This window comes from Perca flavescens, chromosome 4, assembly GCF_004354835.1.
Source record: "Perca flavescens isolate YP-PL-M2 chromosome 4, PFLA_1.0, whole genome shotgun sequence".
NCBI classification, from domain to species: domain Eukaryota; kingdom Metazoa; phylum Chordata; class Actinopteri; order Perciformes; family Percidae; genus Perca; species Perca flavescens.
Window position 1 is genome coordinate 23067494 of NC_041334.1, and position 17032 is coordinate 23084525.

At 40.6% G+C, this 17032-nt stretch overlaps 1 protein-coding gene across 3 annotated transcripts; it reads right to left on the reverse strand.

The window, feature by feature from the left end:
- Positions 1-806: 806 nt before the first annotated feature.
- stau1 (staufen double-stranded RNA binding protein 1) lies at positions 807-16892 on the reverse strand. Of its 3 annotated transcripts, none has more exons than XM_028576431.1 (15): positions 16685-16892; positions 13996-14218; positions 13458-13579; positions 13187-13343; positions 12905-13061; positions 12607-12778; positions 12409-12504; positions 12067-12279; positions 7830-7973; positions 7545-7691; positions 7341-7416; positions 5890-6209; positions 5660-5782; positions 1925-2004; positions 807-1599 (listed from the first exon to the last, which is right to left on the reverse strand). In XM_028576431.1, exons 2-15 carry the CDS (start codon positions 14186-14188, stop codon positions 1512-1514), a joined length of 2088 nt encoding a protein of 695 aa, XP_028432232.1. In that variant the 5' UTR covers positions 14189-14218; positions 16685-16892; the 3' UTR covers positions 807-1511. The 3 variants fall into 3 exon arrangements, with proteins under 3 accessions (XP_028432232.1, XP_028432233.1, XP_028432231.1); XM_028576432.1 differs by having other exon boundaries at positions 13199-13343; positions 13996-14311; positions 16685-16891; XM_028576430.1 differs by having other exon boundaries at positions 13996-14311; positions 16685-16891.
- Between the last annotated feature and the right edge of the window lie 140 nt (positions 16893-17032).

The window sequence follows — 17032 nt, forward strand, 5'->3', positions numbered from 1 at the left end:
AAACTTTTGCATAAAAAATAAAGATGTACATTTTGCTTGATTTTAGCTTCATATTAAAACAAATCCCTGAACACCCCATCATTATATGACATAAGTCTTCATAGCAGATACATTCTGATAAAAATATATGTGCTTTTTGTTTTCAATTTGTTTTTCTCAAATATCAGAAGAATCTGAATTAGGATTTGATAAGCAGAATCACCATCAGAATTGATCAAATGTAAACAACACAGATGCTTGCATGGACCCTAGGGCTGAGCAATATTTGATATTTCAAATTATATTTCATAAAATCAAACCGCATTTTTCATACTATTTATAGTCAGCACTTATTAAGCAACAGCCATAAAATTCAATTCAGTTTCAGTGTTGGAGTATGCCATTCTAGGGCTGGATTCAAACCTAAGCACAAGGGACTCATAGGAAAGGATGCATGCATGTAATCCAGTGTTACTTTTTTTTTTTTTTTTTTTTAAGTAGCTATACTTTTTTTAGACTTTTTCTATTATTATTGACTGAATTCTTTATTGAAAATAAATTGTTGGTAGCACTGTAAACAGATACACAAGTAGTTCTGAAGGATGACAACTTAAATAACCCATCTTGTTAGGTTTTACTTATGTGTTCATTTGGAAAACAGAAAGGTATAAAATGCTCACACAATAGGATTATGTCATCATCAAGATACGATACCACTGAAAGTAAATAAATTATATTCAATTATCGCACAGCCCTAGATAACCTAAACTTTTAAGTTATATATTCTGCCATTAGCAGGTAAAGAAGACGACAAAATAATAGAGGGCTTTGTTTTGTGCATGTAAGCACGTAACTTTAATTACCATGGGGAGCGGAGAGAGAGATGGGAGGTTGACATAAGGGAGGAAAAGGGAGTATCAGGGAAGCTGACGCAACAGGGAAATGTCCCTGCCACACACAGCAGAGACGTCGTCACATTATATCACACGCTACATTTAGTCACAAGTTTTTCCCAGCCCTACATGGTAATGTCAATAACACTTCACTTGTGGTTGTTGATATAAAGCACTCTAGGAAAATCAACAGAGGTTCGCCAGCTGCACCCTAGACAAAAAGATGGTTCCAAACCTGTTTAATGAACCACCTCAGCAGAGGATAAAACGTAAAAGACTTAAAAACTAGAATAAGAAGGTCTCACAGAGAGGAAACAAGTTATAGGCAAAACAGAACAGAATTCACAGTTTATCGCTTCTCCCCCCCTCACCAAGTAAACTCCCAACTCATTGACTAGGATGCAGCTACTTCTACCAAGCAACAAAATAAATACTGTGAACAATTAAACAACATCAAGGGGAAGAAGCTATTTTTTTTTCCTATCAATCTTGTTTAACTGTGAACATTTTGGAACGATGAATATGAACAGTGACGGTTTAGAGCCTACAGTGACCAAAAGCTTCCTGTAGCCTTCTAAAACTAAGAACACAGTGTCTGAGTTTTCTCTAGTGCTTTTACAGACAACCAAACCTGATGATCTAAACCGTGCCATCCAGGGTTTGTGTCAATGTGCTTGAGTTAGCCTGTTTGAGGTGCAAGTCACCGTCGATTTCCTGCTTGCCACACCTGTGGAAAACAAGGCACACATAGCGTCACTGTTAACGGTTAATCAGTCCCAAACTTTAAAATCCAACCAAAAGCGAAGCCTTCCTTTTATGGTCAGAAAATGAATAGATTATCTCCTAAGGTTCCCTAGGAAACAGGCAGCACTTGGGAAATTAGGAGAGAGCACAAGTGACAAACATCTTCAGAACAAGCCATTTTACACGGACTTAAGTGTTTAAATGAGGCATTTGTATTCCGATTACTGACCAGGATTATTAGCGGAATGAAAGGCTTATTGTAAACGCAGCTATAAGTACGTGGAGAGACAGTTTTTGTCACAACTTACCGAGAGACTGGTCCATTCCCTGTCCTTTCATTTAACTGCTGGTCCAACTCCGAGAGCAACTTTAGTATATTCAATGCAGCCTGTAGAGGTGAAGAACAATGCAGGTTATTGCAGTGACCATTTTTAAGAGGCAACTGATACTCCATTAAGTGCAACCCTGTACAGCCAAGATGCATTGTCTTGGTAGTAGGTATTCTTCGACAAAAAGGTTTGGGTGTCCACAAGGCAGCCAACGTACGGCTCCCATTTTGGGACCTTTGAAGACTTTCCCTACCATTCTAAGGAAATAAAAGTCATATTGGCTGTGCTTTGTTCTGTTCAAGATCAGTGAACGGGACTGTGGACAAAACAGGCCTTTACTGATATACATACGTGCTCAAATTTATTGGTACCCTTACAGCTCATTGAAATAATGCTTCATTCCTCCTGAAAAGTGATGAAATTGAAAGCTATTTCATCATGTATACTTGCATGCCTTTGGTATGTCATAGATAAAGCAAAGAAGCTGTGAAAAGAGATGAATTATTGCTTATTCTACAAAGATATTCTAAAATGGCCTGGACACATTTGTTAATACCCCTTAGAAAAGATAAATAACTGGATTATAGTGATATTTCACACTAATTAGTTTCTTTAATTAGTATCACACGTCTCCAATCTTGTAATCAGTCATTCAGCCTATTTAAATGGAGAAAAGTAGTCACTGTGCTGTTTGGTATCATTGTGTGCACCACACTGAACATGGACCAGAGAAAGCAAAGCAGAGAGTTGTCTGAGGAGATCAGAAAGAAAATAACAGACAAGCATGGTGAAGGTAAAGGCTACAAGACCATCTCCAAGCAGCTTGATGTTCCTGTGACAACAGTTGCAAATATTATTAAGAAGTTTAAGGTCCATGGAACTGTAGCCAACCTCCCTGGGCGCAGCCGCAAGAGGAAAATCGACCCCAGATTGAACAGGATAGTGCGAATGGTAGAAAAAGAACCAAGGATAACTGCCAAAGAGATGCAAGCTGAACTCCAAGGTGAAGGTACGTCAGTTTCTGATCGCACCATCCGTCGCTTTTGAGCGAAAGTGGGCTCCATGGAAGAAGACCCAGGAGGACTCCACTTTTGAAAGAAAAACATAAAAAAGCCAGACTGGAATTCAGCAACCCTTGCCTCCAAAGGTTGTGCAACAAAATATTAGGTTAGCGGTCCCATCATTTTTGTCCGTGCCATTTTCATTTGTTTACTTATTTAAAATATTATGTTGAATAAAAAATCAAAAGCAAAGTTTGATTTCTATTACATATGTAATAAACAATGGTGGATGCCAATTACTTTTGTCAGTTTCAAGTTATTTCAGAGAAAATTGTGTATTCTTAATTTTTTGTGGAGGGGTACCAAAAAATTTGAGCACGTCTGTATTTAGGAGCAGAAAATGCATTGCAGGAATTACACCATATGACACCGTATAAAATACTCCTTCCTGCTTGGTTTTCATTGGATGAGGTTATTGTGAGCGACAATACATATGCTGCAATTTTGACATTTCATTAAGCACCTTGTCACCACGCTAAACATGTTTCAACTTTGTTTCATTAAGTAACTTAACATGCAGGTCATGCAAGGGCTGATACTGTTAAAGGTTATATACGTTTGTGCCACTTATTTTCAGCATTTTTTTTCCTATTGGTTATCTTTTATCAACAATAACCTGGTTCTTCCTGAGGCATCCAAATACGTCCACATTTTGGCTGGAAGATTGTATAGCATTTTAAATTTTGACAGATGCATTCTAGACATAAGCTAGTTAAAAGCTACAGTTAGTAACTTTCGTAAAAAATAAAATGTCACATTTGCTCAAACTTTCACTATATCCTGACAGTACTATATGAATCAAAAATCACATTCATCTGCCTCATCTTGGTGTTCCTAATAGCAGAAGGAAAACAACCAATCCGAGCCAAGGAGTCTCTAACGCAGCGTCAATGACAACTCATGAACTGCAGTCAAACTGTAAAACTAGGAAGAGCTGATGAAATATAAATTAGGATTCTGTTACTGCATTGCCTATTTCTCACCTCAAATGTTTTCAGTAACCTATTTTAGTGTATTGTTTAGCTGTAAAAGGAGAAAGTTTGTTCTGGCTGGTGGGCCAGGGGCAAAGTTTTGGCTTGACTGTTTTCAACATGTTGGCCAGGTCACTACATTAGAGGGTCCTCGGCTCACGTTTTTTTTTTTTTTTTTTTTTTTTTTTTTTTTTTCGGGGGCACTAGGGGGAGGCAGAGGAACATGATTATTTTCACAGACAATCTGCCTAATGTCATACTCAGGGTTTAAAGTGAAAAAAAATCCTGAGCCTGAAACTTTTTTTGGAACGGGTAGGTGGGGGTCCACAGTGTAATGTTTCAATATGTACTCCTTAAAGTCAATTTGACTGGCAAAACAGTTAAAGTCCTTCTTACATTACACAATAATAAAAAAGTCATAATTTTTAAGAAATAAAAAGTTTTGAATCAATTTTTACTTCTTCCAACCATATGTTAAATTAAGAGTCAATGGAGATGTACATATTGCAATAATATCACAACCCTACAATGAATCATTGTGAAAACAAAACTTTCTAGGTGTTGTGACATTGGCCAGGTCATCATAAAAAAAGCGAATTAGTACATTAATAATTGTGTCCATGTTGACATTAGTTGCTTCATGTACAATTATTAAAAACTTTGCATTGTTTAGCTTTTCATACAGCTAGATGTCTAAGCTCTGGGACAAGGCTGTTAAGTTTCAATAACTGCCATGCTGATTCCAAACAGACAGCTTTGTCAAGGCAGTTTGGGCTTCAGGTAGCTTTTACACAGTGGCCATCGTTAAAACATCGTTACAAATCGTGTTCCGCTATGAACGCGCACACACGTATTGTTTGTAAACACGGTCGGTCAATGAAGGAACAGTCGCAGCGGTAGCCGTCGTTGCCGGTAACGTACTCGTAGGACAGAGTGCACGGACCGAAGCTTTGTGACCAGCATCTAATGACTAGCGAGCACTTTCTTACCGCTGCTGCCGTACAGTATCTTCCTTGAACATGCGCTGCAGAAGCAAGCACCTGATTCCCAAAATTCATGCACCAAGTGCTAAATGCTTCCCATCTCCACCCTTTTCCTCTTGTCCTCTATTCATGCCCAGCACCATTTGTTTTTAACTCCTTTCTCAACTAAAGTTGTATCTACATGCGCCAAGTTTGAGCAACTTTGCCTCCATTTTTTTTAGCCGCGTTACCACGGAAACCACACCGCACTCTCGCTTTTCAGCAAAGACCCGCCCAACTTGGCATCCGATTGGCTAGAACTCATTTCATTGGTAGGTGGAAGTTCGATGATTGGTTAAACCCAGCTCTTCAAAAACAAATCCCATGTGGACTTTTTAATTTATTTATTTTTCTAAAATATTCATACGCCAGAAATCCGGCACCAGGCCCGAGTACTTTAAGCCCTGCATTACTTAGAGCTGCGTTCCTCTCATATGATTGGTATGTGAAATCAATTGACTCGAAAACATTAAACCGCATGAAAGTTTTTCTTTTTCTTTTTTTCTCACGGCCGCACGCCGGAGATCCGGCACGGTGCCGGAATACTTTAAGCCCTGCATACTGTCAGGATTCAGTGACAGTTTCAGCAAATATGTTAAAATGACCTACTGAACCTTTAAACAATTTTGTAGTAAAAACAAAAAAAAGAAACCTTCTCACCATATCATGACAGGATTCTACATCTTTCCCAATCCCATGACTGATGAGCGGTGGGTGGGAGGAGCAGTTTATTAGTGACACAAACTCATTCTTATTGTTTTTGGGGAAATCTTTGTATTCCACCTGCAAGCAAATAAAATATGTCAATGAATCTTGACCTTCTTGTAGTTTAAAATAAATGCATACTAGCCTTATTGAATTTGCTAAAGCAGGGCATGCTGTCAAGTTACCTGCAGGTTCTGCACCGATGCAAGAAAGCTCAGCTGTTCTGAAGGCCTGGTGAGGGGTCCGTGGGGCAGTTGGTTCAGATTATTTTTGTTCTTTAGGATAGTCTCAGCAGTCAGTGATGTCCCTGCGTAAAGCAGCTCATTGGCAATCATGGCAGTGATCGTGGCCTTGCCTGGGTTGGGTACAGTTCGACTGTAGTCCTTGGCCTGGGATACTTGGCAGACCCCGACTGCTTGAGCCACCTCAGGGACCATGGGCAGAATACCTGCAGGTAGCTGCTGGTGGCTCAAGTAAGGCAGGCGGAAGTCCTCCTCCTTGGAACCTTCAAAGTAAAAGCACATTTGTGATGGCCGCATTAGCACAACCAAAATAACAGCGTTAATTACACACTAGCCGCTTTCTGACCAAGTAGTTACAAGAACGTAGTTATAGGAAGAGTCCACTTCTAAGCAGATCTACTAATTACTCTCCCCCAAAACTGTCTTTTCCATTTGCAGTCACACTGGCCAAGTAGCCATAGGAACTGGTAGGAGGGGTAAGGGAGTAATGCAAGCACGGCCACGGTCTTTATAGCGTTAAAATCAGAAAACAAATACACCAAAAAAAATGATGAACTAAATACTAAATCTAATGTAGCATATTTGTCATAATTTAATCAAGTCTCCCAAAGAGAAACGGGTATCTCTCTCGCCACGCCTTTGCCTGCTGCGCTGTGGACGTGTGGACACGTGTGTGTGTGTGTGTGTGTGTGTGTGTGGTGTGTGGGTGTGTGTGTGTGTGTGTCCGGTCAGCGCTTGTGGAGTTTAACTCTGAAAAGACAGTTAACCCCAGGTTCCCGTTGATCTTATGATGGACATGTGTTGTGATATTTAAACAAATGAACCGTTACCAGCGAAATAAAAGCCTCTTATTTACGAGACCAGTCTGAAAGACCTCCAGTTTACAGCGGGGTCTCTGAGCAGGACTTTCCGAGCGACGAGCTAGCGGCTGGGGCAGGCGTCTGCTGGCTGTTGCCTCACTTCATGGAGCTTCTAAACTCTGAAAACTTTAAAGCAAATTGTCAATTTGGCATCAATTTTCGTAAGACTGCCTATATTTGAAACCTTAACAGTTAATTTCTCGCCTAAACGTGGTCAGAAGTGAATTTAGTGATGAATTGAATGAATTGTTAAAATTGTCCCGTTGTTGGTCTGTCTGTACAGGTAACCCGACCCTCGTTGACCTAGGTTCCTATGCTGAAAATGGAACCGCAAAAAAGACCCTGCCCTGAAGTAGGAGCTGAAAGAGTTACAGGAAGTGCGGCCAGAGGAACTTAAAAATCCCAAGAAAAACACAAGAAAAAAAGGGTTCTATTCATTTTATGTTCTAGGAACTACAAAAATCCATCCGGTCGGAAAGCGGCTAATATAACCACTGCCAAATAGTTGAGTCCAGTAGATGTAGTGACACTTACTCAATGCCACCTCCTCTACAGAGCCAGGTTCAAAGAAGGTCACTTTGCGCCCATCACCAGGTTTTTTCAGTGGGGTCTATATATAAATATATAATAAATCAAAAACAATATATGTACATGAAGGAATAAAGGTTAGTCACAGATATCAAATCTTTCTTGTCTGCCATGATTACAAGACTTGCTTGATAAAAGGTGTAGCAGTACCTTTTCATCAGTTTTGAGTGCCGGTTTAGGGGGCTGAGGTTGAGGCACTTTATATCCCAAGAGCTCCAGCATTCTCTCTGCTGCGTTCCTCTTGGCCACCTTCTTACTAGGTCCCATTCCCTCTGCAGTCTGGCCGCACACTGTCACCTGTACCAGAACACATGCAGCAAACACAGAGAAAAAGAACTGAATGGGTGAGAAATTAAGAAAAAAAAGGAAAAGGAAAGCAGAAACAGATGTTGCATAAGTCATGCTAAGGGCATGCCTTCATTGCCGTTGAATCACCTGCATGACGAACTCTCTGCGCCGAGGTAAACCTCGTTCTGTCACCATGCTGTACTCCGGTTCCTTCTCCTTCTTGGCCTGCTGGATCTGAGCCAGGCGGCTGATGGGATTCATCCCCTGGCCGTATTCTGGGCTCGTCTGCAGCTGTTGACATGACAGGTTAATCATCACTTCATGAAGAGTCTTTAGGTCTGTACTGATTATTAGGGGTCCAAGCCCGAGGGTTCTGGGAACAGATCACAGATCCAGCGGCGCTATGGAACCCTATTGTTTTCCTAAGGATTATTCTTATTCTTCTCCTCCGCCTAAAAGTCCCACTAAAAATGGTAGGGTGGGGGGTGCCATTTTCAGGACTGGTCCAGATCCCTGCAAGGACCTTGGACAAAAACAATTCCACCACTAGGTGGCACTATAGCAGAGATACACGTTCGGCCCTATAACTCCCAAACCGTACACTGCACATTAAAAATACACATATCCACGCTAAATTCAGCTGAATCTCCTGATACAGGCCACGGCCACTTCCGCCTAGACTTTTATGCGCGAAAAATCGCGATTTATCGCAAACCTACTTTTTTGGACTCCTCCTAGACCAGGCAAACATTCTGCACAAAACTTTGTACGTAGCATCTCCAGACCGACCTGACAAAAAGTTATCAAAAGAATTTTTATCAGATGAAAATTGCTCAAGAATAAATTTGCGTAGCTAGTAGGGCTGGGCAATATATATTGTTTACGATAATATCGTCATTGTTGTGTTAACGATGTGCAAATTGACATTATCGAGTATTTAAATTACTTAGAAAAAAACACTTCAAAACACGCATTGGAACGCTACACATTCACTAATGTCAACAAAAATGGCGGCGCGCGATTGTGCAGTGGCTACTAGCTCTCCTGTCGGTGTATATTTATACAAGTACAGCCACACTGAACTAATTAATATAGGACTACGATACAACACAGCGGTTACGAGAGCCTTCCAGGCGGGTCATAACATCCCGGAGGAGATGGCCAGACCGGACGCTCCGTGGATTGTTGTCGGCAACTGTGCAGAATGGAGGACGAAACAGCAACCTCCTCACAGAATTCCCAACAACGCCCTGCAAAAAGCCCCTATAAAAGCCCCAGTAAAAGAAAAAGTCCTTAAAAAAAAACAGCTTGCCTAGCTAACCCTAACCCTAAATCATTGAAGGTATGGGAATACTTCAAATTTAGTCCCAAACGTAAAGGTGTCGTTATTTGCGCTCTTTGCCAAATGGAGTTGGCATACCACACCACCACAACAGCAATGTGGGAGCATCTGAAACGGAGGCACCCCATTGTCACTCGTGAAGGAGACAATAACAAGTAGTACTAACGTTGGCTAAATTAATATCATGTTTGTGTAGTGTGTTGTGTAGCTTGAGCTCTGCGCGCTTCGGTGGTGCTAGCTAACTATCTTAGCTCTCCGTGCAGTTTGTTCGTGCTAGGTTAGTAGCTAATGTTAACGTTAGCTAGCTACTGGCGCCTAGACAGCTGTGTTTAGCTAACGTTAGTTATCATCTAATGTTGGCTTGAATGGTAGCTAGCTTATGGCTGCAGAACACAGCTATCTATAGTAGCTAACGTTAGCTAACGTGAACGTTAGCTACTAACCTAGCACAAACAAACTGCACAGAGAGCCAAGATGTGTTGGTTAGCCTAGCACCACCAAAGTGCACAGCTGCTAGATCTAGCTAACAGTAGCAAGCAGATTGCAGTAGCTTTGTACAGGAGAGATTCATGTTGGGACTGTAAAACTGAAAACAGGAATTTTATATTGTGTTAAACACTCTCAGGAATGTCTATACTGTGCACTGCACAGTGTTTTGTTTTTTGCACTACAAAATGTCAGGTCATGTTGGTACTGTAAAAGAGTAAACAGGCTGGCCTTTTCATTTTGCTGTGCAAAACTGTTGTTTAATAAAGTACATTATTAAGAATTTTTTGGTATTTATTTGAGATACATTATGGTTTTTATTAATCGACCAACAGAAAAATAATAGTTATATTAATCGTCCAATTAGTCGTTAGATTAGTTGACTAATCGATAAAATAATCGCCCGATTAATCGTTTAATAAATTATCGTTTACCCTCAGCCCTAATATACAGGCCATTTTATTTACCACGAAGACAGCACACTGCCGTCTACATAGCCCCTGATGCTAACATTAGCACAAGTTTGACTCACTGCTAACCATGTGAACAAACTGCAGCGCGATCACCTGGAGGGAATACATATTATAGCAGGGGACATCAACAAGGCGTCCTTAAAGTTTGTACTCCCCAGCTTTTTCCAGCATGTAGCTTGTGCTACCAGAGGGAAGAACGCACTAGACCATGCATACTCTAACATCAAGAAAGCATACAGAACTGCACCTCTCCCTCACCTGGGCCAGTCAGGTCACAGCCCATTGCTTATTATTATGATTTCATCTTGCTTGTATGCTGCACAATTTACATTACAGCAGAGGTGTACAACTGAATCAGAGTTCAATGTTCCTACACTAGTTCAATCAGTATAATATTAGTATTTTATGTCTTTGAATTGTTTTTACTTGAATACTTAAATTTTAAAGAAAATAAATAAGAACTGTTTTCATTCAACATTGTGCCCATTATTATCGTCAGTGATTAAAGGAACACACCGACTTATTGGGAATTTAGCTTATTCACCGTAACCCCCAGAGTTAGATAAGTCGATATATTCTTAGGCGGAAGAATATAGTACTTGGGCGGAGTGATATGCTCGCAGCAAGCCTGTCTGAGAATATAGTTCCCGGCTTGTTTACTGTTAGAAGATGGCTGTGTCTCATGTTACGTTGTTTTTTGTACACGTTGTGACTCTACAAATCACAACATGTAAATAGGAATATGTTGGCGTTATTTTGTCACTTTTGTCACAATTTGGAGCAGTAGGATTACTGGAACCATTCACCTGCAGGATCTGTGCTAGGCCAAGCTAATGCTGGAGCCGTCAGACAGCGTTACAGCCCGCACGGAGATGAGAAGGGTATGTATCGACTTGTCTTACTCTGGGGGTTACGGTGAATAAGCTAAAGTCCCAATAAGTCGGCGTGTTCCTTTAAGTAAATTGGACTTTTTTTTTTTTTTTAAAGGATATCGTCTAATTACCGTTACCGTCAAAATCACCAAAAATATTGAGATATTATTTTTTGTCCATATCGCCCACCCCTAGTAGCTAGCCACGAAAACACAAACTTTGCCATATCTCGGCCAAAGTAAATGCTATCAAAGCGAAACTTTAGATCATTGTTTGCCATGACCCTCTGGGGCTTCCCAACTAATTTTACCACTAGGGGGCGCTACAAGTACAAAAACTTTATATCGAATATCTATATATTTTTAGGGTACCATCTAGGGCCATTCCTGAGGCCACGCCTACAGTGGGGTACTGATTCGTCAAAGTGGGCGTGGCCTATGGGACCCAGGTTTGGGTCCCATAGGCCACGCCCACTTTGACGAATGGTCGACTTTGTTAGACCATTTACACTAACAACTTCAAATTTACAGTGTAGATGTACAATGGTTCATGGACTTCACATACCAAAAATTACACATATGGAACACTAGGGGGTGCTATAATGACATATTTTTGCCTATAACTCCCACATTACACATCGCACATTAGAAACCCTTACATCCACGTGTTCCTTGAAACGAGGTGACCTGACCAAAAGTTATCAACAAGAATTTTGCTAGGTTAAACTATGCGCAATTTACAACCAAACAAATTTTCGTAGCTAATTACGAAACATGAACTTGAGCATATCTTGGCCAAATGAAATGCTATTAGCAAAAACCTTGAGATTGTTGTTCAACATCCCACTATGATGCTCTTTACCAAATTTGACAAAGATCGGTCATTAGGGGGCGCTATGATCAACGTTTATGTGTTTTGGCCAATAACTCAATGTATGCAAATGGGTCATTTGCAATTGCAATTTCTCTGCCGTAGCAATTGCTATCAACAGAAAACTTGTAACGCTCGTTCGGCATGCCGCTCTGAGGGTCTGTACCAAATTTGGCTAAGATCAGCCATTAGGGGCGCTATAGCCAACGTGGACCAGTTTTGGCCCTTTTACTCAATCAATGTTAATGGGGTATTTGCAACGGCAATGTACCACAGACCTCAAGGCTCACACGTATTTCCCGACGTTTGCCTCCCCACCGCTACGCTTTGGGTCCCATTACCTTGATGATGGATTTGGTTTTCTTTTTGATGCGTGGCAGCGTCTTTTCCACACTGGGTATATGGGGTAGCCTCTTCAACTCCCCAAGCACCGCTGCTGCTGCCAGCTTCTTGGCAATCTTTTTACTCTTTCCTTCGCCTTCTCCAGTAAACTCCCCAACTGCAACACGCACGACAAAACTCTTCATATGGGGAGGACCTTCTTCTTTTAAAACCTGGAAAACAACAGTGACAAATTGTGATGCATGTTCTTAAACTAGATGCGAATCTGGGCTGAGTCGTACATTTTGTCTACATATCACTGTATTTCCATTAACATCTATAAAAAGAAAAGTATAAATCACCTCAAAGTTGACAGGTAAGTTGCGTTTCAATGCAATTTCAAACACTTGACTGATTTCTGATTTGTTGAGGTTCTCCTCCTCGGGTTCTCCATTCATCTGTCAAGAGCAGAAAGTATATTAAAGAAAGAAAAGTCTAACCAAATTACACAAAAGCTTTCTAGCACTTTTTCATCCTGAGTGTGCATGTTTTTTTCTCACCACTGGCAACTGTTGTAATATTGGCTCCTTGTGCAGGACTTTCAGGGCCTTGGCAGCAGCCTCATGTTTGGCCAACTGACGTGTGCGTCCCTTCCCAATAAACTGCTGGCCTCCGATGGAAAGCTCCATGTGGTATAACATTGGTCCCACTGGAGGAAATGGGTAATAGTACCTGGACAAAAAAATTAATAATCAAATTCAACATTTTTTCCATCTCAAAAACTCCATGAAATTATTCAAAATTAGGACAAAAAGGAAGAATTTCCTCTTTACTCATTTCCAAGTAAAGGAAACTCACTGTTGCATAGAGCGCTGGTAAGGTCCTGGAGATCGGACATTGTAATTGAAGTTTGGTGGTCTCATCCCCGGGTATGGGTCGATTGGTTTATACATAGGCTTTTTACCAAGCTTCATACATAGTGCATTTAACTCCATGGTATGTGTCATGCCATCTTCTGTTAAGGCCAACACAAAGAAAACCAACAAACCAAAGATAAAACTATATATGAAAAACTATTTTCTGCTAAGTGTTACCAAACCTTAGAAAAAGATTGCGGCAGGGCTAGTGGGAAGAGCCCACCTGGGTTCTTGCCTGTGTTGCGGGGTGTCCTCACAGTGGGCTTGGGAAGTGTTGTCTCAGCAAGGGCCGATGCAGCAGCGGAATGCTGGGCTTTCTTGATACTGGTCCCCTCTGCCTCCCAGTGCTGATCTCCCAGTGTGAGCCTAACTGAGAAAATCTGACAGATGCAGGAGACAGGAAATACAATAGATTTTCTGTCAATAGCATGTACTTGTGACAAAAGAAGACAAAAGCACAGTTTGACTGTAAAAAAAAATTGCTCTCAAAGTACCTTGGAGTGAGCTGGTCCTTGCTCACACAGCAGCTTATACTCCGGTTGAATCTTGTTAAAACGGGCCATCTCATTCACCAAACACATGGGGGTCTTCTCTTTAGGGTTTGCCATGTTAGATACTGTGACAAAACAAAAAGATCTGAAATTCTCACAACTAAGCAAATGGACATCATCATGAACACAAAAACAAAGGGCTGCTCCTAGTGCCAAAGTCTGACAACAAATAGACAAAGAGTCTGAGGAAGATATGCAGGGCTTGATAAAACTTTGAAAACAAGAAGCATACAATCCTTAACATTTCAAATGCAGTGACTGTGGCACACAGAGAGCCCTCCATACACAGTACAATATGGGGGAGGGGTTTCAAATAAAAGTGTGAATCTAACAAATACCCACTTTTGCAAGTGATATTTGCAACCACAAATGTTTGTGGTTAAATAAAAGCTACTTTTTTACTATTGTGCACAAAAACATAAATGAACAGCAACAACGAAAAAAATTTTTTTTTTAAAGAAACAAATACAAAAAAACAAACCTGAGGTGGTATTGTAGGGAGTGGCTGAGCCCGCGGGGAGAGCGGAGCTCCTGATGGGCTGGCTGGCGCTCTCCGAGGGTAGGGTGCCTGAGGCACATGGGATGCTGTAGCCAGGCTGTGGTTGTCCCAGCTGCAGTGGGGCAGAGGCAGCAGGCATGGGGCTAGCCGGACACTGAAACTGGAGCTGGGACATCCTCGTTGGTCTAGCTTGGTCAATCGTAGGCTAAGGGTCAAGATAAGAACTTTGTAGTGCAGCAATGGTGAATGCCAAAGTGGGAGGAACTGTTGATTGAGCAGGTCTGAATGTAAGCTCTGCCTGGAGAGTGAAGATATGAGATAAGTAACTATGATGTGCCCATTTTTACATATAAAGCAAATTACATATATTTTTATTCATCTAAAAATGTCCCTGTCACAGATACTGGAGCCACCAGCACCCAATGGGCAAGACGAAGAGTACTCCCTGGGCAAACAAAAACAACCACATTCACATCTATGGAAAATGTAGTTTCCCAGTCACTGACCCTGCATGTGTATGGATTATGGGAGGGAACCCATGTAGAGATGGGGAGAACATGCAACATTTAACAGAAAGGCCCCAGCAAGCAGGGTCAGGTTTGAAACCAGCCCCTTTTTGCTGTGAGGCAACACTGCTAACCACTGAGCTTTGCACCCTCAAATTCAACTTTACACCAGATACATTTTCCACCTTTAAGTGATTATGATTGTTAAACTAAAAATAAGCCCATATGAATTTAATATGTTTGACATTTTGCTAAGAATATGTTGCCTTACAGGTAAGATTTAAGACACAATAGTCCACTGACACAATTTTCTAAATTGGTTGGCTATAGTAAAAAGCACAATGCAGTCCAGAAGAAAGCCTAGGCTCAATATAAAGCAGTTATCTTACTTACTTACTATATGACAAAAGCAGGCTGTGTATAAAAACATTAAAAATGTTTCTGTTGAGCTCTGGTTTCTGCACTGCTGCCTTTGGTCAAAATTACAGAATATTTCTACCCTTCCCTTTGTTCAAAAAATTGCACAACGACAACATTTCTTTACAATAATCCATCTGTGGCAATAGTGAGATAACTCATAAAAGGAGTTATTAGTTTCACTGACTTTTTAACATTAATGAATTTACAAGTCAACAAATTGGTATTTACTTAAGCATTAACAACATTCATGAAGGTCTTACAATGCTGTATATTTGGCCCATAAAAATGCACATCATAGGTAGAGATTTGTTCAGGATCCCAACACAGGACCATAACAGGACATGCATATCATATACAAATGGCACCAGTCAGGCAACAGAAAGACGGTTTTCACTCCCCAGAGCAAACACTAATTCCATAAAACACACAGAGGGAATAAACCCCGGAATTCTTTACCACTGTTAGACTAAATTAACACAGATCAATGTTTAAAAAAGCAAATAAAAATCTTTGAACATCATATTTGGAAATTGCTATGCATTTGGGGATTTGTAGTTTGTGCTGGGTACTGTACACATTGAGTCATGAGGTCATATATACACACACACACATTAGTTTAAGTTTTACTCATTGTCTTATATATTTCTTAGGTTTGTCATTTATGCTGACTGTAGTGTTTAATGTAGGTTTTAAATGTGTTATGTGGACTGTAATGTTTAATGTATGTTTTTAAATGTAGACTGTAATGCTAAATATGTTTTTAAACGTGGGCCCCGTGAGCACTCGCTGTGCTTAAGGGCACAGCTAATGGGGGTCCTATAATAAACTAAACTAAATAAAGTAAAAATATTACAAGAGGAAACTTTATTTATCACCCACAGCCAACAAGAACGTGGACAAGCAAACAATGTAATGTGTTAACAGAGCAAAGCCGACGTTAACACCACCACTGTTATCTTGGCTTAGATTGTTTCCCCACCAACATTTTGCGATACCCTGCTTGTCAATGAAGTATGCAGCTGATCCAGAAACTTTCAAATTATTTTGTTCTCATCCAGGGTGCGTGGTTGGGAGGTGTAGACTACAGCCTGGGTGTTGTGGGGCCCTTGGAGCCTTCACTGTGGTTTGATTAAAATTCCCATGCACTGATTTTAACATATACCTTATGCTACCAAATGTTGTCTATAGAAATTAACTAACTTGTTAATAAGAATTCAACTGAGCAATTGGATGTTTTTTTTTTTTTTTTTTTTTTTTTTTTGGTAGATTAACCGGTGGCAAGCTAGCTAACTGCTCCAATACGGAGCTTCAACCGCTTGCAAATATGCATACACGAGAATGTCTCTCACATCTGCGGGCTTGTATTTCCTAATGACTTGACCAGCTTTGTGAAAAGGTCTATATAGCAGCAATTATTGTCAGTAGGTCATTAACGAGCTCTAAATTAAAATCAGGCCGACGGGTAACGTTAGCAATGCGAGCTTTCAACACGTTAGATGGGATGGACATAATAGGACCACCTCTGTAAAACATATCCTTAACACTTAAATGGCTGTAGCTATGGTGTCTTCACGAAGATACAATTTCAACTCATTAGCAGCAGTACTTGACACTAGTTTATTACCTAATAGTTACTTAAACGTATCACAATAATTCCCAGTCTGGGAACAGCCGGTGAAATTGCTAGCTAGCTAATGTTAGCTAACCCCGACCCTCGACAAGACACTGCACAAAATAAACCTCACCTCTTCGTTCCTTTTGTTCAGTTTTTAAGTTACTCCATAGTACACGTTGATTAACTATCGTTTGCTTTTGTTAATGGCCAGTTTCAACAGTCAGTCTATGCTGTTTTTATATCAAAATGCGGGCGGTGAGGAGGTGGACATTGGGAGAACAGGGCAAACACTAAAGAGAATGGCCCTATCTTGATTCTCTCTTCAGGAAGTGGCATTGACAAAGAGGAAGTACTTCCAAAATAATGAAAGATTTACTGGATAGTGAAGAGGCTTCATGCTTTACATTTTATAAATGCAACTGGGCAAGCACAAAAGCACAAAGTAACGCTTGTTGGGGACTAATACATAAAAATAATA